The 22,909-nt window shown below is 45.1% G+C and overlaps 2 protein-coding genes across 3 annotated transcripts; one reads left to right on the forward strand and one right to left on the reverse strand.

Moving 5' to 3' along the window:
* Positions 1 to 29: 29 nt before the first annotated feature.
* Positions 30 to 22,072, reverse strand: olfml3a (olfactomedin-like 3a). The gene is made up of 4 exons (XM_058052270.1): positions 21,795 to 22,072; positions 7,057 to 7,312; positions 5,394 to 5,700; positions 30 to 1,731 (listed from the first exon to the last, which is right to left on the reverse strand). The coding sequence occupies exons 2-4, from the start codon at positions 7,165 to 7,167 to the stop codon at positions 953 to 955; spliced, it is 1,197 nt and encodes a 398-aa protein (XP_057908253.1). The 5' UTR covers positions 7,168 to 7,312; positions 21,795 to 22,072; the 3' UTR covers positions 30 to 952.
* Positions 9,406 to 12,298, forward strand: LOC131104767 (galactose-specific lectin nattectin-like). Of its 2 annotated transcripts, XM_058052273.1 has the most exons (8): positions 9,406 to 9,510; positions 9,646 to 9,715; positions 9,854 to 9,916; positions 10,909 to 10,930; positions 11,007 to 11,092; positions 11,287 to 11,460; positions 11,925 to 12,024; positions 12,136 to 12,298. In XM_058052273.1, exons 3-8 carry the CDS (start codon positions 9,854 to 9,856, stop codon positions 12,261 to 12,263), a joined length of 573 nt encoding a protein of 190 aa, XP_057908256.1. In that variant the 5' UTR covers positions 9,406 to 9,510; positions 9,646 to 9,715; the 3' UTR covers positions 12,264 to 12,298. The 2 variants fall into 2 exon arrangements, with proteins under 2 accessions (XP_057908256.1, XP_057908257.1); XM_058052274.1 differs by lacking the exons at positions 9,406 to 9,510; positions 9,646 to 9,715; positions 10,909 to 10,930 and having other exon boundaries at positions 9,792 to 9,916.
* Positions 22,073 to 22,909: the final 837 nt, after the last annotated feature.

Here is a 22,909-nt window from a genome sequence, read left to right on the forward strand (position 1 = left end):
GAGCTAGCAATCTAAACGGTAGCCTCCAAGTTATTTCCTTTAAACTTAAAAAGCCAAAAACTTACCACTTCCACACGGATAGGGAGGGTAACTATTAACAGTTATTTAACCTTTAACATCAACATTAATCAAACATAATATTTTTTTCTGGGTACATGATACCATACAGTATCCATATCACTAACATTAAACTTTCATATCAAGACGGGGACCTCAAACTAGTGTCCTGTGGGCCACATTTGGCCCGCGGGCCGTGTGTTTGAGACCCCTGATTTAGAGTCTCAGATGAGCACAACACAGAAAGACAATGTAGATGAAGCTAACGTACGTGTTTTGGTAGACCTCAAAAATGATCTTCAATGAAGACAACGTTGAGGTTATGAAAAACTGAAAATGATGAGCCATGTTCAGCAAACCCACCAAAGACGTTTGTCTACCGTAAATGCGTATGGACCCAACGTGTGTTTTTCAAGTCTCCAACGAGCACGACTCACAAAGACAATTTACACAAAGCCAGTATATGTGTTTTGGTCCAAGTCCAAAATTCTGTGGTGTCTTCGACGAACACAATGTAGGAGTTCAAAAACATCAAAAACATTGCAAATGGTCCCATTCAGCAAACTTGGCGTAAAACAATTTTAGAGCCGTCAGTACACCCAAGCCATGTACACACAGAGGGACCTCGTGGAGAGAGTTCAGGGTCTCCAACAAGTGTTTCCACCAACCTACTATGTACACGTCTTCAATGAAGACAACGAAACGTAAGCGTCACTGGAAGATAGTTATTTTGAAGATCCTTTTAGAGTTGTCAGTAAAGCAAACATGGAGGCTTTAGTCGAGCGTAAATAGCGAAGGCCTGGTTGTGTCTTTTTCGTTAAGAGTCTTCGTCCAGCTTAGCATGGATTTTTCCTGACTTCCACGATCTTCCTTGACGGATGAAGTATTTTCATTTTCAAACCGGGAGCTTCCTCTTGGTGTTCAGCCTGTAGATGATTTGGTATCCATCGTCCCAGCTGTAGATCTGTTTCTCCTCGGGGTTGTACTTCAGACTGGCGTGGGCTCCGTAGCGTCGGGGGAAGAAGAAGAGCGGCGCCTCCTCGCTCGCCACCTTGTCGTTGACGTCAAAGACACACTGGACACGCGAGCGACTCGCTGGCAGAGTGTTGTAAACCACATAGACCATCCCACACGCCACAAACGCCGCCTCCGACTTGTCCCTGGGGCAGTGGGTGTCCCAGATTTGCTCGATGTCCAACGTGACGGGGTCCACCTTGGCCAGGTTTATGTTGGGCTCGCTCTCGCCTTCGGCGTAAAGAAGCCACAGGCCGTGGTCGTCCACTGCGATGTCAGCCAGCGTCTCCGGGTTGAGGCTGTAAACGACAGAGCGACTATCCACAGGGAGGATGGCCGTGTCCACCGGCTCGCCCCTCAGGGTGTCGTACTTGACCACCTGCACGTCCGCCCCCTGCTGGATGTAATACAGATACCCGTTGTAAACAGCCACACCGCTCCCCCTCCAGTGAGAGGGCAGCCTGATGGGTCGGCCCAGGGCACCCCCAGCAGACCCTCCGAACTCCTTCACCGACTCAAACCGGTAGACGGTGTCCCCTGACGTCCCGTTAAACACGTAAACCTTGGACGACCTGGGGTCTCGCAGCCACACACCCTTGGGGGCGCCCACCCGCTTCAGGATCTTCGCCGAGCGGATGGAAGAGGGGATCTCCACGCAGTCTGCAAAGACACAAAACACACAGCCCAATGGATTCGTCATTGCTACATCACTGCTACGGGGGCTGATACGCTGAGTGGGGGGGATCGTTTTTATTGGACCCGGCACATTCTAAAAATATAACACAAACAACAGTAATTTACTCAGAATTTAGTAATACGATGAGGAGCATAAAGTTGAAGTTATTAAAGAAAAAAGATGCACGATTGGGACGAAAGCAAAGTTGTCATTTCTGCAAAATTAGGTTGAAAAATTACGGGAATATCACAAAAAGAATTTTAAAAATTGTTGAAAAAAAGAAAGAAAAAAACTACTGTCATTTTATCAAAATAGTCAAAATATTGAAGGGAAAATATATTTATAATATATTATATTATTTATATTATAAATATATAGAATATTTTGACAATTTTTTTGCAAAATTAGGTTGCTAAAAATGTTCTAATGTTACAAGAATAGAATAAAGAAAAAAATAGAATAAAGTCCAAATATTATGGGACTATTACAATACAATTTACACAATGAAAGTCGATATTGTTGAAACAAAACCAGTAAAGTAAAAAAAGAAGCTAAAAATCTGAAAAAAGTTGCACATTTCCCAAAATGAATTTTCACTGTTATGAGGGAAAATAATGTTGTGTTAGTGAAGTTGAACGTTTTTTTTAAGTCGTAATATGAGAAACAAACAAAATAACAAAAAATACAATTTACAAGAAGAAAGTTGAAATTGTTGGCATATTGCCCCCAGCCCTAAAAAACTGCAGTCAAAATATGAAGAGAAAAAGTATGGATTTTCCAAGAATTGACCTGCAATATTAGGACAAAAAATGAAGTGATTTTATCAGCATAGATTGAAAATATGAAATATTATATACTATCATGAGAAACAAACAAAACAAAATAACATTTTGGGAAAATTGGGGGTGGGGGGGTTTACAATATTATGGGAATAAAGTTGTAATATTACAAAAATGAAGAAAGTTAAAATATTTGGAACAAAAAGAGCAAAGTTGATGGCGATAACTGCTGAAATCTCCATCACTGGCCCTTGCATCATTTGTCAGCCCCCCACCCCCAAAAAGCTCCAATCAACGTCTGGATTCCAGTCAGTGCAGACTTGTTGCCTCCTATCACGACAAAAGGCCTCCGTTGTTTGAGGCAAGTCGAGAAGTAATCTGGAAGTCCAATCACTCATCCAAAATGGAAGAGAGTTTGGAACATTTTGTTCCGCTTTTTTGCGATGCCAAGCCCAGAGGGGGAGGAAAGAGGCACCCACAATTCAACATCAAAGCAGCACAGAACAACAGAAGATGCTCCTTGGAGGTGACCGGCGGTAAAGTAAACATCAGGGTTCGTTTGGGGGTTGCTTGACAACGCCACAGCCACAGCGATGCTCCTGGCCTCAGGTGTCTCCAACCAGCTGGAGAGAGCAAAGCCCTCATTGGGAATTCTTCCATGATGGTGCTGGTATCCTTCCACGTGTGCTTTATTACCGCCGTTTTGTCCAAATGCCGACCTTGTCCTTGATAAATGACTTCACGAGCGAGATGAACTACTGGAAGACGGCGCCGTGACAGATGATCGACTGATTGACAGTCGCAGGAGCATTTCAATCCCACGTGGTTTTGGAAAAGTCCAAGCTAGTATTGTCATGTGGTGTCAACGTTCATCCACAGCCGAGACAATTTCATCTTTGGTCCAGCTTGTTGACGCCTTTTCTTCCGCACTCCCCTGTAAGACCAAGCTCCGAACCTGGGGTGACAGAGCCTTCTCCATCGCTGCCCCCACACTCTGGAATTCTTTGCCCCATTCGCTCCGTGCTTGCCCCGACCTTCCCAGTTTCAAAAGACCAGTGGTCAAACATTGAAGATTTGGGTCAATCTGCCGACCAAACATACATAGTATGTGCTTTTCCGTGCTATTCCGCCCTCGGAGTTTACATGTTCTCCCCGTGCATGCGTGGCTTTTCTCCGGGTACTCCGGTTTCCTCCCCCATTCCAAAAACATGCTAGGTTAATTGGCCACTCCAAATTGTCCATAGGTATGAATGTGAGTGTGAATGGTTGTTTGTCTATATGTGCCCTGTGATTGGCTGGCCACCAGTCCAGGGTGTACCCTGCCTCTCGCACGAAGACAGCTGTGATAGGCTCCAGCACCCCCATGACCCTCAAGAGGAAAAGCGGTAGAAAATGAATGAATGAATAAGAACATTAATAAAAACTAACATAAGCATGAGTAAAGGTATAGGGTATAAAATAACCATTAGATAAAAGTCAAGTCCAAAAGGTTAAAAAAAAAGAGTATATTAAGAGCATGAGTTAAAAGCCAAATTAAATAAGTGGGTCTTGAGCCTATTTTTAAAAATTTCAACGTTCTCTATGGCCCTCAGGTCCTCCGGCAGGCTGTTCCACAATCGGGGGCCATAAAATTGGAAAGATACCTCAATTGGAAAGATGCCTGTCTGTCTTTTAACTCTGGGAATACATAACAGGCCGGTGTCGGAGGACCTGAGGGTTCCTCGAGGGTTCATAACGTAAAAGCAATTCAGAAAGATAAGAAGGCCCACAACCCCTACGACATTTAAAAACAATTAAGAGAACCTTAAGATGGATCCTGAAACATACAGGGAGCCAATGTAGTGATTCTAAAACCGGTGTTAATATGCGCCTGCCTTCTGGTCCTCGTCAGCACACTAGCAGCTGAGTTCTGTAAAAGTTGCAGACTTGTGATGTTTCTTTGAGGAAGGCCAGAAAGCAGGGCATCACAATAGTCAATAGGACTGGAACTAAAAGCATGCATCAGCATCTCTGTATTTGCCCGAGAGAGAATTGCCCAATTGATCCTTGGGGCACACCACATTTTATCTCATGTTATCTCGTGGGAGCATATATACGTAAATTAAAAAGAAACAGTGCCAGAGAGGCCAAGCAGGTGTCTGAGTCTATTTAAAAGAATAGTGTGATCTACTGTATCGAAATCAGCGCGTAGATCCAGTAGCACAGGACTGAAAGCTTACGTGTGTCCAGATTGCACCTGAGATTCATCCTAAAACCAGACTGAAACTTGTCAAAGATTGAATGGTTAGTTGAAAAAATTATTCAGCTGAGTAAAAACATTTTTTTTCTAAAATTTGACTTAAAAATGGTACGTTGGATTCAGGTCTGTAATTATTAAGAATGCTGGGATACTAATTTTTCTTCTTCAGAAGAGGCCTCACTACAGCTGTTTTAAAAGCTGCAGGGAAGACGCCAGTATGAAGAGAAGAATTGACGATATTTAAAAGCTCAACTTCAAAGAATCCATCAAATGTTTTAAAAAGTGATATTGGGATCAGGTCCAAAAGGAAAGTTGTTGGTTTGACTTGGAAACTTTCTCTACCAAGCATGCCAGCATCAACCAGGACAAAACTGTCCAGTGTTTCCTCAGGGTGAAACAGACATTCAGTTGAATTCAAATTCATATTTTGATGACCTGAAATTGTAGAGCTGATCGAATCAATTTGACCTCATTTGCTTTGCACAAAAGTAACATAAACGTACTTGTTTACGTGAACATTCAAGCCAATTGACAGTAGTTGATGGTCGATCATTTTCCGTATGTCTTACGTACGATGCGCACCAGCCAGCGTCGGTTTATTTTGGGAATCATGGAAAGGCTTTCTCACCAGACACTCTGGAGGGAATCTCCTCCCAGCCCCCATCCCGGTCTTCTCGGCTCTCCTCCTGGCTCCACACCCCCTGCTCCACCACACGCTCCGCCTGGTTAGCGCAGGCCCTCGGGGACGTCCGGCTCTCCACCGAGTACAGGTCTCGTTCCACGCGCTCCACGCGGGCTGCCGCCTCCGCCATGTCTTCGGACAGCGCAGCGTGCTGCCGCCTCAGGGCCTCCAGGGTCCTGTTGGACTGTTTGTGGAAGTCCTGCAGCTCCCCGTGGTGCTGACGCAACTGCTCCTGCCAAAGGTGCACGTGGCCCTGGGAAACACAAACACTTCATGATTATGTCGGCAATGTGATTAAAAAAACCTTTTTGATGGTCATTTCCTTGGAAAACTCAAACACTTGATGTTACTGCGTTTGCCTTTTTCATTCCACTGAAGTGAAAGCCAGAAGTCATCTTTTTAAGACAATAAAGGCATAATGTAACAATATTATTAAAAAGCAATACTAACATCATTTATAACATCAATATATCATTTTTGAAAGTATAGAGGCGGCACGGCGGTCGAGTGGTTAGCGTGCAGACCTCACAGCTAGGAGGACCAGGGTTCGACTCCACCCTCGGCCATCTGTGTGTGGAGTTTGCATGTTCTCCCCGTGCATGCGTGGCTTTTCTCCGGGTACTCCGGTTTCCTCCCACATTCCAAAAACATGCTAGGTTAATTGGCGACTCCAAATTGTCCATAAGTATGAATGTGAGTGTGAATGGTTGTTTGTCTATATGTGCCCTGTGATTGGCTGGCCACCAGTCCAGGGTGTACCCCGCCTCTCGCCCAAAGACAGCTGTGATAGGCTCCAGCACCCCCGCGACCCTCGTGAGGAAAAGCGGTAGAAAATGAATGAATGAATAAGAACATTAATAAAAACTAACATAAGCATGAGTAAAGGTATAGGGTATAAAATAACCATTAGATAAAAGTCAAGTCCAAAAGGTTAAAAAAAAGAGTATATTAAGAGCATGAGTTAAAAGTCAAATTAAATAAGTGGGTCTTGAGCCTATTTTTAAAAATTTCAACGTTCTCTATGGCCCTCAGGTCCTCCGGCAGGCTGTTCCACAATCGGGGGCCATAAAATTGGAAAGATACCTCAATTGGAAAGATGCCTGTCTGTCTTTTAACTCTGGGAATACATATACAAGAAAATTCTGCTAATTTTTGATGAAAATGTTTGGAATCTTTTTATTTGAATGATGTCACAATTTTGCTGGCAAGATGAACGTGACCAAAATTGAGATAAAGCAAATAAGATTAGGTCGTCATTTTACCAGAAAAGTTGCATATTTTACGATAAAGTAGTCATATTTTTACAAAAAATAAAATCAAGTTGTCAATTTTCCAAAAATAAAGTTGTAATATCATAAGTTGCAAAAATGATCTCAATTAAGTCAAAATTTGCCCATAAAATTTGTAAATTTTAAAGACACTACAGTCATACAATTATGAGTGTTAAAAAAGGTGCAAAAAAAGTCACACATTTTACAAGCATAAAAATGTCATATTTTGGACTTTTCTTTGGAAACATTTGCTACACCAGACACGCAAGAGTAACATTCCCTTTCAAAGTTGGAAGCGCTGCAAAGTGGGTGGGCGGGTGTGTGGACATGGATCCTACCTCCATAGCCAACAGCCGGTTCTCCACATAGTCCATCAGGGCCTGGTCGTAGAACTGAGACGTGCACAGCGTCCAGCTAGTGGACGCCAGCAAAATCAACACCAGCTTCATTCTTCTCTCGTCTAAATCCCTCTAGAACTTCACAGAACGTCCTGGTCCAAGCAAGCGTGGGGTGCTGGGGGTTGGACACAGACTGGAGACTCGGCGGGTCCTGGAGCCGAGTTCTCTCTTGGAATGTTTTCTCTCAGGGAGGAGCCTGCAGGAGGAGGCCGCACACACTCAGCTGCACACGTTTTCAAAGCATATCAGCACCTTTTCCATTAAGAAACCACCCAAACGCACATTTTCATCTTCTCTCCATGATTACCATGCCTATGTTCTTATTCAAGCATGTTTTTATGTCATGAAATGCAATAAAGACACATTTAGCGCCTCATACTGGCACCTTTTTTCATGAACAAATCATTCAAATGTGCATTTTCATCTTCTGTCCATGAAAACCATACCATGCCTCTACATTCTTATTGACGTCTTTGCTATGGCTGCCAATGTTCCAGGCTAATGATTGGTTGATTTCATTCATTGTGGTCATTCCTTTTGGTATATTGAACAGACTTGAACATCAACTTTCTTCTATATGACCAGTTTATTCCTGTAAAATTGAAACTTTTTCTCCTTTCACTGTTTTGTCTCTTAAATATTTAAACTTTTTGCCACTAAAATGGTTTCTTTTTTTCCAGTTAATTTCCAAACAGCTAAAATAATGCAAAAAATAACCAATTACCTAAAAATGTCATCCAATACTTCTCTACAAGAGAGGAGAAATATGATCTCAGGGAAGAACTACATTTGAAACACTTATATGCTAGGACTACGTTAAAAAGCCATAGCATTTCAGTATGTGGAATCAAACTATGGGATGGATTGAGTAAGGACCTCAAACAATGCACAACGATGAGCCAATTCAAGAAACAATACAAGCAGTTGATGTTTGCTAAATACAAGGATGAAGAGTCTTCAACCAGTCATGATGTGCTATATATATCACTATATTGACACTTACTATGGTACCCATTATGTCATTGGATGGTCATATCACCTCCTACTTCGGTACGAGGTGCATTATTAAAAAAAAAAAAACCTTAACCTGTATTATGGAAAGCAGGAAGTGAACAAATGTAACAGTTACTGATTGTAAAAGTACCAGATGGAGGGGTAGGATTTAATAAGCTTTGCTTCTTCCTACTCCTTTTGGACATGTGGAACTGTGAACTGATTATGGGATGCACTTAATTGTAATCTGATGCATGTCCAAATGAAATAAAACCATTACCATTTTTTAAGTTAGCTTTTTAGAGAGCAATAAAACAATTGTATAAAAGTTGCTTTATTATTAGTATTATTATTTTCTTTCAAATGAAATGATGACTATGACATTTGCAAAGATGCCCTTGAGTCCGATTGGGTCCCATTTGCCTCCCATAAGAAGCAGGTTTTTAATATACTGTAATATTGTAATACTTATTACTCGTCAATACCAAACCAACATAAATATAAATATAAACCTCCGAGGCCCACCACCACAAACAAGGCTTTGCTACACATCTTAAAGTGCCATCATGTACTTTATCCATGTAGAACAACATGCAGGCTTGCTGAGTTGTGGAACTAGTCTGTTTTCCGTACGGTTATAAATAAAGTTGCAACGTCGGGTGTCATTGCGTTATGTGTGCTCGGCCCGTCAAGTATGAGGAAGGACGGTCAATCGGGTTTGAGTAATGACTCAGCTGCCTCCTAAATTGGCTTTTGACTTCCTCCGCGTTGCCTGGGTTGGAATCTCCACTCGGCCATCCCTGTGTGGAGTTTGCATGTTCTCCCGGTGCATGCGTGGCTTTTCTCCAGGTACTCCCCCCCCCCCCCCATTCCAAAAACATGCTAGGTTAATTGGCCACTCCAAATTGTCCATAGGTATGAATGTGAGTGTGAATGGTTGTTTGTCTATATGTGCCCTGTGATTGGCTGGCCACCAGTCCAGGGTGGACCCCGCCTCTCGCCCAAAGACAGCTGGGATAGGCTCCAGCACCACGGCCACACTTGTGCGGATAAGCGGTAGAAAATGAATGATGAATACTGCACAAAAACTTTTTACATTTCACAGAAATACAAAAAAATGTGAATATCAGAAATAATTTGCATTTTACTGGGGGAAAATAGTCAAAACTCAATTTTCATGCTGCAATTTTAAGAAAATGTTATAATCCTGGGAAACAGCAATAGAATGATTCTATTACTATTACTACTATACTATTACTATTATCCATCATTCTGCTGAGTCTATGGAAGCTGTATAGCTCAACTAGTGGAGGACTTGGTTGTCCATCCAGAGGCTGCGGGTTCACTTCCACTATCCAGCTGAGGGACTGTCCAACCCCAACAAGGCGATTGGTCACTCTGGTAATCTGTTGGTGTTTGTTGATATTCTGTCTCTGCTGAAATAAAAGTACCATACCTGACGTTGTAAAGTCTGAGCTGAGAAAAAACAACAGGCCTTTCAGGTTCTATTCAGAAATCTGTTTCCTGCTTTCCCAGTTGGGAAGGCGTCAACATTCCAGCCGGCTTGAAACAAAAGCGGAGTCATCATTCGCCGCCTCAGGCAAAGGTAAGACGAATCTACGTGCTTTTTTTATATGATGTCAAGTTTGATGTTCCTTTTTAAAACCTTTCACAAGGTCAGATGAGAAGCTGGCCACCATTTTAGGTTGTCATATTTACAAAGTATTTGTCTACATCGGGACAGATGGCGTTGGCATGTCGGACATTGATCTTCCTTTGTGGGGTCAGCGGACTGATGACTGGAGCTGTAAGTCCATCATATTATTCATTATTATTATCAGACATGACCTCACAGCTAGGAGACCAGGGTTCAATTCCACCCTCGGCCATCTCTGTGTGGAGATTGCATGTTCTCCCCATGCATGCGTGGGTTTTCTCCGGGTACTCCGGTTTCCTCCCCCATTCCAAAAACATGCTAGGTTAATTGGCCACTCCAAATTGTCCATAGGTATGGATGTGAGTGTGAATGGTTGTTTGTCTATATGTGCCCTGTGATTGGCTGGCGACCAGTCTGAGGCGTACCCCGCCTCTTGCCCGAAGACAGCTGGGATAGGCTCCAGCACCCCCCGCGACCCTCGTGAAGAAAAAGTGGTAGAAAATGAATGAATGAATGAATGATCAGACATTTATATGGGCCACACGGTGGACAAGTGGTTAGCTCGGGCACTGCTGTGTGCCGTTTGCATGTTCTCCCCCCTGCCTGGGTTTTTCAAAAACATGCATGCTAGGTGAACTGGCGTATGAATGTGGGTGGGAATGGTTGTGCCCTGTCATTGGCTGGCCACCCCAAGACAGCCGGGATAGGCTCCAGCACAGACTCCAGTGAGTCAGTGGAGTACCCGTGAGCCTTCCTGGAGCACCCGTAAGCCAGTGAAGCTTGAAGCTTTGTCGAGTACCTAAAAATCAGCTTCAGTACCTTGGACTCACTGAAACCGGCGACTTTGTCAAGAGCCACCGAGTCAGTGAAACCCAGGTCTTCCTAGGGCACTGCAAGTGAGCCAAACCAGAGGTTTTGTCCAGTGCATGTGAGTCAGTGAACCTGGAGTCTTTGTCGTGCATGTTTGACCCCGAGTACCCGTGATTAGCGGGGTGAGTAAACGGAATCAAGATTCAATAAAAAACTCATGACTGGCACATGTCCAATACACATATACGTCCCATTCAAAGACTGATTAGGACCTCCGTGCAATTGAATACGTGCTCCTGACATTGGCGTTTTCCTCTTCTTCCTCTTCACAGTGGTCTCAACTTGGAGCCTCAAGTAGGTGGTCTGATGTTCTGATGCCTGCTTCACCGTCTGCGTCTTGTCTCATGCTAAAATTCCCTTTGTGATGCAGGTAATCAGTGTCCCACAGGCTGGACGCGGTTGGACAATCGCTGTTTCATCGTTCGAAATGACAGACTTACTTTTGCCGAAGCAGAGGTATGGATCAAGTAACTCTAAACCTAAAGCAAAGCCATTTCCATACGATGAAAAGAGGGTTCGTGTTAACAAAATGAATTGGAATGAATTGGTTTTGTTTCTGTTTGGGTTAGAGTTGTACCTTCTGGGAGGGAAAGGACGCTAACCAGGGCGCTAACCAGTGTATTTTTGGACAATTCTCTTTCCCCTGTTAGGAAAACTGCAAACGTCTTGGTGGGAATTTGGCCTCCATCCGCAGTCCCGTGGAACAAGCACTCATCGATGTGCTGACTGAGGAGGTGCTGCTCAACCTGGAAGTTGACGAAGAAGTTACCGAAGGTTTGGTCAATGGCGGAGACTTCTGGATTGGACTCCATTTTTCCACAGAGGTGAAACAGGGTTTTCTTGTGCCCAGTAGAAGTATTTGTTGGTACACGCAACATGAAGGTGTCCTTCAGACAGAACATGTCCTCTAGCGCCACCTACAGGTTGACATTTGTTACAAATCCAACGTTGGTAAAGAAATGTTCCTGCCAGGCTGAGCCGGAAGACTCATCCTCCACACTCTTCCTGTTACAACATCGGTGTCCGTCTGCCCCCCCGGGCATTCACCTGACGTCAGATGGAATAGGAGAAGAAGAAGATGTAGTATGAGGGGTTGCTGTTGCCTACTATTTAGATGGCATTCAGGCCACTCGAAGTTGTGTTTTTCAAAGCAGCAACGGGCAGCAAATCCAGGAGGAGACTTTTGGAGCCTCTTCCATGAAAACATGGATAGATACTGTAGATACTCATACTGCAGTCCTGAGGGACGCTGTCTGCCTGATTGACTCACTAGGACTTTGTCTTCCAGGAGGAAGACTTTGTTTGGACCGATGGCTCAGACTTTGACTTTGATCTTCTGAATTCAGTAGGCGACATCGATGACATTCCATTCTGCGTACTGTTTGACGGTACACGCTCCATTTTTCCATCTGGTGCCTTTCAGAGACTGACTTAATAAAAAAAAAAACCCAACCGACCTAACATCTTCCTTTCACTGCTCTGTGTGTGTTCCTCCACAGGGGGTGTGTGGAGTGAGGCATCTTGCTCGGAGAGCAACTCCTATGTTTGTGCCCGAGACGTGTTCCAGTGTGTCTCCATCTGCATGCAGCAGGGGGCGCCATTGCCCCCCCAGAGTGAATCAATTTAAAGATTGTATTTCATAACCTGTCAAATAACCTGTCAAATGAGGCCTTTCAATAAATAAATAAAAATAAAAGTCCTTTCATATTCATTTTATTGGACTTCCATCTGTTGGTGCTGTGATGAGATTTTGATGCCGTAAGATCTCAGCAGTTTCCCGCCTCAGAGAACACCCACTGCTGAGTATCAGCCTCATAAACGTCTTGATCAAATGACATCATTTCCTTCCTCTTGTGCCATCTGTCCGTCCGTACATGCGTCCGTCTGTGTGTCCGTCCGTCTGTCCATGCGTCCGTCCGTCCATGCGTCCGTCCGTCCATGCGTCCGTCCGTTCGTCCATGCGTCCGTCTGTGTGTCCATCCGTCTGTGTGTCCGTCCGTCTGTTCATGCATCCGTCCGTCCATGCGTCCGTTGTCCATGCGTCTGTCCGTCCGTCTTCTTCCGCTTATCTGAGGTGGGGCCAGGGGGCAGCAGCCTATGCAGGCAAGCTCAGACTTTCCTCTCCCTGGTGACTTTGTCTCCTCCCATCAGATCCCAAGATGTTCCCAGTTGAGAGCCATTGTCAGCATTTATGGCAACAAGTTCCTTTGGGAGTCTCCAAAGGAGGTGTGAGATATTGGAAGCAAAATCTCACAACGAGCACTAGAGTCAAGGACCACTCCCGAGCTTCTGTGGGACGATGCCACCTTCCATTTGCCTCTTTTGGCAGTGGTGTCACTTCACGACTTCAGGTCGTCTGGGATGCCTGGCACCTGTCATCCATCGCCACAACATGCTAGCACCACTATGAAGCGTGATTTTTCATGGCCAGTTGTCACTATATTCACGCTCTTTGGCCCTTTCTCTGCGACACTTTGACCCACGAGGATGTCAAAACTGAGGGGGACTTTGTCCATGTTGAGGATATGATCCGGTGTCACGCTGTGCTCAGTACTTCAGTACAAACTCACGGAAACTATCGATCTTGGCTTGGAAATCTGCTGGCAGTTTTTGTGACACCGTTGTCCGTGCTCTGATTGAGAGGTGATTGTGGTTCATGAAGCGGAAGCACCAAGAAGGTCCTCCCGCAAAGTCCTCAATATTCATCTCCTTGGCAACGACCTGGTCGTGGAGACGTAACTGCACCGTTGACAAGCCTCTCCCGGCAGCACGTTGTTCAAGCACCCACTGGCGAACTCGGTCCTCTGGCTGTGACCATCTAGCTTTGAGCCGGCGGTCTGCTCTGGTCTACTCACCAGAGGAAAGCCTGCTGTGAAGAAGGTGAGGGTGTGGCCAGAGGGAGCTATGTCTGCACTGCAAGACTGCTTTGAGGGCACCGAATGGGACATGTTCAGAGAGGCTGCAACAGACAAGCAGCACACCAACGTGGAAGAGTATCTGTATCTGAGCATCTGTAACAGGCTACATACAGTGGTGCATGGAGGAGGTCACAGTCACCAAGACGATCATCACGCGGGCCAACCAGAAACCTTAGATGACTAAAGAGGAGCGTGAAAGACTGAGGGAACGCAATGTTGCTTTTAAATCTGGTGATGTGATGGCACTCAGATCAGCAAAGGCAAACCTGAACCGTGCCATCAGAGTAGCAAAGCGTGTCCACAGTCAGAAGATCCTAAGCTTCTTCCAGGACCCATGCGACACCAGACAACTGTGGCAGGGCATCCAGTCTGTCACTTGGCTACAAAGCCACACCTGCACCCTGCCAGAATGACATCAGCTTCCTCAATGAGCTAAATAACTTCTTTGGAAGGTTCGAGGCTCTGAACAACAACCCTGCGAGGAAGGCTACCCCCCACCCCGATGAACAGGCAGTCAAGTTGGATGCTGCTGCAGTGTGGAGAGTCCTGAGGAAGGTCAACGTGCAGAAAGCTGCAGGCCCCGACGCCATTCCATAGACATTCTTTATTGTCATTGCACAATAACACAGCAGTGAAATTGCCAATGAAATGTCGTTGCCTGGCTCCCGTATAATAATAAATAATAATGTGGAGAATAAATAGATGACATCAAATATGAACAATGTACAGTAATTTGTACAAATAATTTTAATAATTTAGAATAAATCCAGTAGTAACATCCAGTCCGAGGCCTTGCAGCTCCCAGACCAGACGGAGATGCAGCTGGTCAGCAGGCTCTTGATGGTCCCTCTGTAGAAAGTGGTAAGGATAGGAGGGGAGAGGGAGGCTCTTCTCATCCGCCGCAGGAAGTGCAGTCGCTGCTGTGCCTTCTTTGCCAGAGAGGAGGCGTGGAGTGACCAGTCGAGGTCGTCTGTGATGTGCACCCCCAAGTACTTGGTTGCGCTCACAACTTCTACAGCTGTGTCGTTGATGCAGAGCGGAGTGTGGCTGGGTCTGGATCTCCTGAAGTCGACGATGATCTCTTTTGTTTTGTCAACATTCAGGACCAGGTTGTTCGCCTTGCACCAATCCACGAGGTCTTTCACTTCCTCCCTGTAAGCCACAGCGGCAGTCATGGGTCATCAGGGTAAACAACAGCAGGCTGAGAACACATCCCTGGGGTGAGCCGGTGTTCAGGGAGATGACACTGGATGTGTTGTTGCCCACTCTGACATACTGGGTTCTATCTGTGAGGAAGTCAAGCAGCCAGTTGCACAGGTAGGTCTTGAGGCCCAGCGGCTCCAACTTGCATACCAGGTCCTGGGGGAGGATCGTGTTGAATGCTGAGCTGAAGTCCAGGAACATCCGTACATGGGTGTTTCTCTTCTCCAGGTGCTCCAGGCTCAGGTGGAGAGCAGTGGAGATGGCGTCCTCAGTGGAGCGGTTTGGCTGGTATGCGAATTGGAATGGGTGGAGTGATGGGGGGGGAGTATGGAGGTTATATGGTCCTTAACCACCCTCTCGAAGCATTTCATGATGGTGGATGTAAGTGCAATGGGCCGAAAGTCGTTTAGACATGTGATGGAGGATTTCTTGGGCACTGGAATTATTGTGGCAGACTTGAAACATAAATGTTCATCATTCATCATAAATGTGCAAGTTTAGGAGACAAACTTTGCACTTCATTTTTATGCTGCAAATTTACAAGAAACAAAATGAGAAAAAACTGTCACTTTATGGGAAAAAGTAAGAATTTTATAATAAAATACTGCAATGTACCAACAATAAAGTAAGAATAAACAAAGAATGAAAACTAATATTTTATTAGATGAGAGATGCATTTTCACAAGAAAAAAACTCAATCAATTCAACAAAAAAGTATGGCGAAACTTGACCAGAGAAAAATAATTAAATCAAGAATTAGTCCTAAATAAGTTCAATTTTTCAGCCAGAATTCTCAATTTTACAAAAAAAAAGCACTTCTGCGATAAAAAGCCTGTGCTACATCAAGCTTTTTCTGAGCAGCTTCCACACCAGCAGACCCAGGGACAGCTGGGTCATTTACTGCATTGCTGGACTGAGTTAGGTCACATATACGTCATTTCACAAGTCGGTCACAAGATGGCAGCAATTCACCGCATCTTACCTCGGATTCATTCAAACGAATTTGATGTCACTTATTAATTATATCTTTTTCTTTTGAGAGAAAAACCTAAAACTGACCCCGCACTCAGTCGACATCGGGTTTGGCAGCTTTATCACACAATGTCAATCAATGATTTGAATTTTTGTATTTATGTAAAACTTAATAATATAATATAACGGTCTGATAATTGTATTATATTAACTATAGACAGTATTTATGAAAAATAAAGCTCAACAAAATATATCCAATAAATAAAAACAAATCAAATATTAAAATCCATCAATTTTTGTATGCCAAAGGTTATCAAAAATGTTTTTTTTTTTTAATTTGGACAGATACTTTTGAATTGTTATCATTCCACATCAAATATAAAAGTCATATAATGTGTAAAATATAACAAAAACAAATACTTTTATTACAATATGATACATAAAATTGAATAAAAATATGGAAATAATAAAAACCTTTAATATTTTTTTTAATCAAACAAAAACTTCCAACAATAAAGTCAAAAAGAGCATATATACATCTATATATATATAGATGTATATATATATTTATATCTATATATGTTATGAATAGAAATATATCTGTGGGAGGGAGGAGGCCATGAAAGCCACATAAGCGTTCAAGCCGAGGCACCAGCACCACATCACTTGACCTGTGACCTCGCTGCCGGGAGCCTTCCTGGCTGACTGAGCAGCACGTCAGCACGTCAGTGCAGGTGATAGTCACGTCCCGGACCCAGGCGGCCTGTCCGCCATCCGTTCCTAAAGCACAATATTTACCCAGAATGCTTTGTGGCATTGGGGCCTTACCCAAAGTGTCCCCACCTGCCTAGCTTACAGCTGTCCAAAACGTGGAAAATTCAAAGTTATGATCCAATGTTGGGGTGACGTCCCAAACCTTTGGTGTTCCCCTTCCTGTTGGTCACACTGAAATGTTTCAGATCATCAAGAAGCATAAACATATAAAGAAGTCTTAAGCTTGATGGCCCTGTGTGTGGAGAACATTGACTAGCAGAAGGTTGCTGCTGTGTATCTGATAACATCTTAGCACTTCCACACGTGTTGCCGTACCAAATATCAAGGTTGCCTCCTCCCTGTTTTCACGAGGTGGCCCAGGCTGGAGAACGTTGGGACAGCCCTGACTTGAAATGCGGCGAGAGTGCGTCTGTGGTTGTGCAAACAAATCCTAAATCCTCCTTTTGCGCGCTGACATCGTCTATCCTGACGCGCGTTTGATTTATTGTTGAGGTTTTTATAGGCGCTGCGTGATAATTGCAGAGGCCGGCGTGCATTCATACTTTCACTAAACATGTCATCACTTTGTTGCAGAAACATGCAGTGTTTGCATTGCAAGACGCCGCTCAGTGCCAATCAACGAGCGGCACGGAGCCCAAACATGACCAGCTCTGGCGAGGGAATGGCGACGAGAGCTTTTGAAATTGGGGGTCTCGAAGGTGGGCCCCCTTTGCTTTGCTTGACACATTTATGTGCAATTTCTACTTTGGCAGGCGTCACGCAGCAGGCATGTCTCAGCAGTGAGTCACGCCACGCCAACAGGAGGGGGGGGTGTCGGCCTGAGCGCGGCGTGGCGCACGGAGCGTGAGACGACACGTTGGCCACGCTGGCTCACTCCTGCACAATGCTAAACGGGGAAACACGTCAAATACGCAGCTTCTATATTCATCGCTCTGCTTTTGAAACATGAGCATCACATAAAATGGCTTCTGGTGCTCACGCCCAAACCCTAAACCAACCAAACCCTGATACCCTAACATTCTGGTGCTCACGCCCAAACCCAACCAAACCCTGATACCAAGCCTCGCTCTGATACCCTAACAAGCTGGTGCTCACACCAAACCCTAAGACAACCCAACTCTGATACCGACCCTTGCTCCGATACCCTAACATTCTGGTGCTCACGCTAAACCCTTAGACAACCAAACCCTAACCCAACCAAACCCTGATACCCTAACATTCTGGTGCTCACGCCCCAAACCCTAACGAAACCAAACCCTGATACCCTAACATTCTGGTGCTCACGCCCCAAACCCTAACACAACCAAACCCTGACACCCTAACATTCTGGTGCTCACGCCCCAAACCCTACCGAAGCCAAACCCTGATACCCAAACATTCTGGTGCTCACGCCCAAAACCCTAACACAACCAAACCCTGATACCGACCCTCGCTCCAAAACATTTCCACCCTCAAACCAAGCCCTAACTCCAACCAGACACTATCCCTAACCTGAACCCTTGACCCCGTGACCCCCTAACCCTCAACACTACTTACCTTAACTCGGACTAAGATGACCATAATCTCTAATCCTGACCCCATCAACCTAATGAACCTAAAACTAACACCGAACCCCGACATGTCCAATCCCCCAACAAACCTCTGCTGTGGAAGAACAAGTCCACCAGACCTATTTGGCTGAACCAGAAGCAGAGACCCCAAACATCAGCAAGCTCTGACCTCTCAATAAAAGACGGGCATGTGTTGTCCAAAATATTTGGTTAGAGGTCTTGTCAGGACAGTTTTTAAGATTTTGTTCAAAGTATTTAAGTTGTGGAGTTTAAGCGGTCCAGTGACTGGTGGTCAAGGTCATGCCATTGAAGGTCAAAGCAGGCCATGTTTTCTCGACACGGTCTACCAGATGATCATCCCTGCAAGCCCGTGTGGACACTCAACAACGGCAGCGGGCAGAGAACGTGACAGCGCTTCTCCCCGAGTAAGATTTGGTCGTCAGTGAAGCTCAACACACATGGAAGCTCCACGCTTCGAGCTCCCGGCTCCACCAGATCTGGCGAGCTCATCCAACGCTCAGAAGCAACCAACATGGAACCAGACGCTGCATCCGCCGTACGTCGTGACCGCATTGACGATAATAAGTCTTTCTTCCGCTTTGCTTTTCACTTCCGTGGTCTCTGTTCTTTATGCTTTGGATCACGAAAAAACTGCATCTCAGCTTTGTGATATCAGTGAAAAAGCCGATTATGAATATCAAATTCACGCTTTTTGCCCTTGAGTTTTTTACATTTTCCAAATATTTACTTTCTACTAAACATGTGTGTGTTGCCTCGCAGGTTGCTTGGTCAAACGTGCAGTGGAGTCCCAGATAAAGCGGGGCTGTGAGGAGAGAGCAAAGGAAGTGTCGGGATAAGACTTCCTAGACAGACTGTCTGGCTGCAGCGGGATCTCTGAGCACCCGGCGTCATGTGATGCTCGGGTTAAAGGTTACCCCCGTTGATGGATATCGGGCCGAGCCGTGTCTCCCTGGGAGAAGACAGGGAGTTGTTGTTTTTCCACTCCCAGCGTCTGGGAAGATACTTTTAGGAATCCATCCTGGCAACCTCTCCCACCCGCCCAAAACACCAACGGCTGCCATCCGACACGAGGATCGCTCCACATTCCCCGGGTTTACTCGCACGCGTGGTTCAACGAACGACGTTTTATTCCATAGTTATTTACAAAACCAACATAGCGCACATGCAACCACAGCTTTTTCTTCTAATATTACAAATGTGTTCTCACAAAAGATCTGCTTTTTCTATTTATGTATGCCTTCTCTATGGAACCAAAGGAACCAATATCGCAACGGCAAATCATAATAATGGAGCCTATCCCAGCTGTCTTTGGGCAGGGTCCACCCTGGACTGGTGGCCAGCCAATCACAGGGCACATATAGACAAACAACCATTCACACTCACATTCATACCTATGGACAATTTGGAGTCTCGAATTAACCTAGCATGTTTTTGGAATGGGGGAGGAAACCGGAGTACCCGGAGAAAACCCACGCATGCACGGGGAGAACATGCAAACTCCACACAGAGATGGCTGAGGGTGGGATTGAACTCGCTGTGAAGTCTGCGCGCTAACCACTTGACCACCGTGCAGCCCCGGATTCCATAGTTTTCTGGTAAAAATAATTTATTCAATATTTTGGTTCTTATAATATGCCAACATAAGTCTCATAAAATGAATTGTCTTTTTCTCATCATATGACATCTTCATTCTCAGAAAATGTATGTGCTTTTCTGATACTACTACTAATACTACTAATACTACTAATAATAATTCATAACTTGAATATGTAGTCTCGTATATTCAAATGTTAGTCTCCTAAAATGTATGCTTTTCTTTTTCCTCTCGCAATATGCCATCTGATGATTGATTGATTAATTTGTTGATTTATTTGTTATGTTTACGGAAGGAGGAGGAGCATCTGGGCCATCATAGGTACGTATGTTTATGCATCATTGTCATCAAAAGGTGTGCGTTTATTCCCAGGAGCCGCCGAGTGGCCTCGTCCAGCCCTTGTCCAGCCCTCGTCCAGCCCTCGCAGACCGTCGTTGGCCGTGGCTCGGAGAAAAGATAATGGGGGCTAGTTGGCCTTATTAGTGCTAATAGAGCAATTTGACTTGGAGGGAGCTCTCCTGCCTGTCCTACGATGCATGTCATGATGACATTTTCTTCTCTGAACGTCTGCCGGCACAAAGACGTCCAGTATATGACGTATAAGGAACACATTTGTGCAGGTTGCAGTACAATTGCAGGCAGACTAATAGATCCCATCCGTGACTGAGCGTGGATGGACGTGTTGATCTTTCTGCACATTCCTTGCAGACCTGAGTGGCATGGGAAATGCCAAGAGCAGACGGTGAGCACAAGCAATTGTCTTTAATGAGGGGCCACAATCGGAGGGAGCTCCGCATTCCGGGCCCTCTTACGGTTCTTGGAGCCTGTGGAGCCATTAACACGATACTAATCTGACCAGCGGCTCCAGTTGGGGACCCCCGCCCCCCGTCCTGGGTGGAATTACTGTCTTGCCCAGGAAGGATGGCGGGTGGGGGCTCAGGGGTGCCATTATAATGCGTTTATGCAAACACCAGCATCAAAACCGCGTTTTGAAACTAAAATGTAGCATACAGAAACACTCCCAGTATGCCTTGCGGCATCTTTTTATGTTGTTTCTTCGGTTGGTGTTCCACTTACATGATGCCGCCACCAGCGAGGGCACTTTCCCAGTGACAGACCCACAACATTAACTTCCTGTCATGATGGGAGACTGATAACGCTGGTCTACGGCCATCGAGAAAGGAGTGAATGGAGTGAGCCCTTCTGTCAGTCATACGGTCTCTTTGACTCCGTGGGTGGAGGCGGGGCCGCCATCATACACACAGAGTGCAAGACAAAGAAAGAAGAAAAGAAAAAAAACTGCATCTATTACTACTTTGCTCTTTTTTTCCCATTTTTGCTGTTATTTTTTTCCACAAATGTCAACATACTTCTTAAATCATTTTCTTTTCACAATTATTACTTTATCCCCATAATATTAGAACTTTTCCTGCAATGTAATTGTACAAATAGTACAACTCGTTTTTCAGTTTGTAACAGTTTTTTCTTCAAAGGGGACCTATGATGCTCATTTGTGGACTCCTGTAGAGCAGCTACTCACCACAACCTGCACAGAAACTTTCTAGCTCTTTCAGTATCTGCACCTCTTTCTGCAGTCTCTCCACAGACTTTCTGTTTCATTTACTGCACGCACGGCCCGCCTGCAGCCACGCCTCTCCACTGTGATTGGTCACACTCCCAAGCTCTCCCGAAGTTTTCCGGCTATGTTGTGTGGTAAGGTGACTTGTTTGATTGCGCCTTGAATGATTTCTCATTGACTTGTTATTGCGTGGCTAAGTGACTCGTGGTGTCATTAGCTCAAGCTTTGGTTGTGTTACCTTTCTTTCGGCTGTTTTTTTAAATAATTGTCTGCTTATTGTACCCTCAATGGTTGCAAACCCCTGAACTGAGCTAATGAATGAAGTTTTACGAACCAGACTCAAGAAGGTCTCAACCTCCGTTTCCTTGAAAAAAACCTTTTATACCTTTTAACCTTTTAAATAAAAGCTCTGGTTTGACAGCCCCGGCCCTGCAGCCAGCCCATATAAGGAAGTCCGGTTCGCGTTGACGTCAGTAGAAGACACATCAGTACAACGTTGTGACAACATGTTCAGGTCGCTACTATGGACTACGAAAACAAATCCTACCGTTGAATCCACAGGTGAAATCCTACTGGTGTCTTGAGGGAAGTTCCTCCCTGCCGTCCTCCACGTTGAGGGAACAACAACTCCCATATGGTACTTCCTTAGCAATTCAACGAGTTCACAAAGCGTGTATATAGCATGGCGGACAGCGATGAACTGCGCCGAAAAACACTTGCTTGAGTGCTGGATAACAAGATATCAATTGGGGAGGGAAAAAGATTAAATCAAAGAAAAGCAGGTAAAAGATCGACAATTTAAAACTCTCTTCTTCTACGCTTTCAAAACACCATACACAGGCGAAGCGGTAAGACAGCGCTTCTAGTGGCCGCCAATGTGTTACACCCAAAGCTTCCTTCCACCACGCCACCAAACGTGGAACCCCAAGCAAGAGTAGACCCACACAGAAAAGAAAAGCATGAAAATGTTGGATGGACAATTGGTTAGAATAGAGGCCGCACAGACAGGAGATGGAAAGACCTGGGTTCGATTCCGCACTTGGCCACTCCAAGTTGTCCATAGGTATGATTGTGGGTGGGTTGTTTGTCTTTACGTATGTGCCCTGTGATTGGACCCCGCCTCTTGCCCAACACATCTAGGATAGGCTCCAGCCTCCCCCCACCCTTGTGAGGATAAGCAGGAGGCAGCTTTTGTTTAGTATCATCAGGCCAGTGTTTGCAGTAACCAATGGCAGCGCTGACAAAAATGCCAGGCCTGCCAGAGACGTCACATGCAGGACCCTGGCATCCTTTTGCACACCGTCTGACGGTCTGAGCCGCTCTGCAGGTGGCCATGTTTGGAAGTGCTGACAAAAGACAGAAAGATCCCGGGAGTCCCGGATCAGCCGCTAATAATAATCACACTAAGGCCTCCTACTATGGTCAGCTGTTGCACACCGCCTTATTTGGAGCCGCCATCATAAAAGCTTTAGTGTTTCCAGGCAAAGTATTAAATCACATTTTTAACACTCCTAACTGTCATACAAGTGTCATACAAGAAATAGGCCGCGTTCTAAACCACGAGTCCAAAATCCTGTCGCCTGTCAGAGCTTGATGACATGAGAGGTTTCATATGTCGGATTGTGTTTGTTCCCATGAAAGCATCATCACGGCTGAAAGCCC

This window comes from Doryrhamphus excisus, chromosome 16, assembly GCF_030265055.1.
Source record: "Doryrhamphus excisus isolate RoL2022-K1 chromosome 16, RoL_Dexc_1.0, whole genome shotgun sequence".
Lineage (NCBI taxonomy): Eukaryota > Metazoa > Chordata > Actinopteri > Syngnathiformes > Syngnathidae > Doryrhamphus > Doryrhamphus excisus.

Excerpts from the sequence above, each read along its gene's own strand:
- olfml3a (XM_058052270.1), bottom strand. The coding sequence starts at position 7,167 with ATGAAGCTGGTGTTGATTTTGCTGGCGTCCACTAGCTGGACGCTGTGC. Across the intron at positions 5,701-7,056 it reads ACCGGCTGTTGGCTATGGAG|GGCCACGTGCACCTTTGGCA; the intron begins GTAGGATCCATG and ends TGTGTTTCCCAG. Across the intron at positions 1,732-5,393 it reads GATTCCCTCCAGAGTGTCTG|ACTGCGTGGAGATCCCCTCT; the intron begins GTGAGAAAGCCT and ends GTGTCTTTGCAG.
- LOC131104767 (XM_058052273.1), top strand. The coding sequence starts at position 9,854 with ATGGCGTTGGCATGTCGGACATTGATCTTCCTTTGTGGGGTCAGCGGA. Across the intron at positions 11,093-11,286 it reads TTACTTTTGCCGAAGCAGAG|GAAAACTGCAAACGTCTTGG; the intron begins GTATGGATCAAG and ends TTCCCCTGTTAG. Across the intron at positions 11,461-11,924 it reads GACTCCATTTTTCCACAGAG|GAGGAAGACTTTGTTTGGAC; the intron begins GTGAAACAGGGT and ends TTTGTCTTCCAG.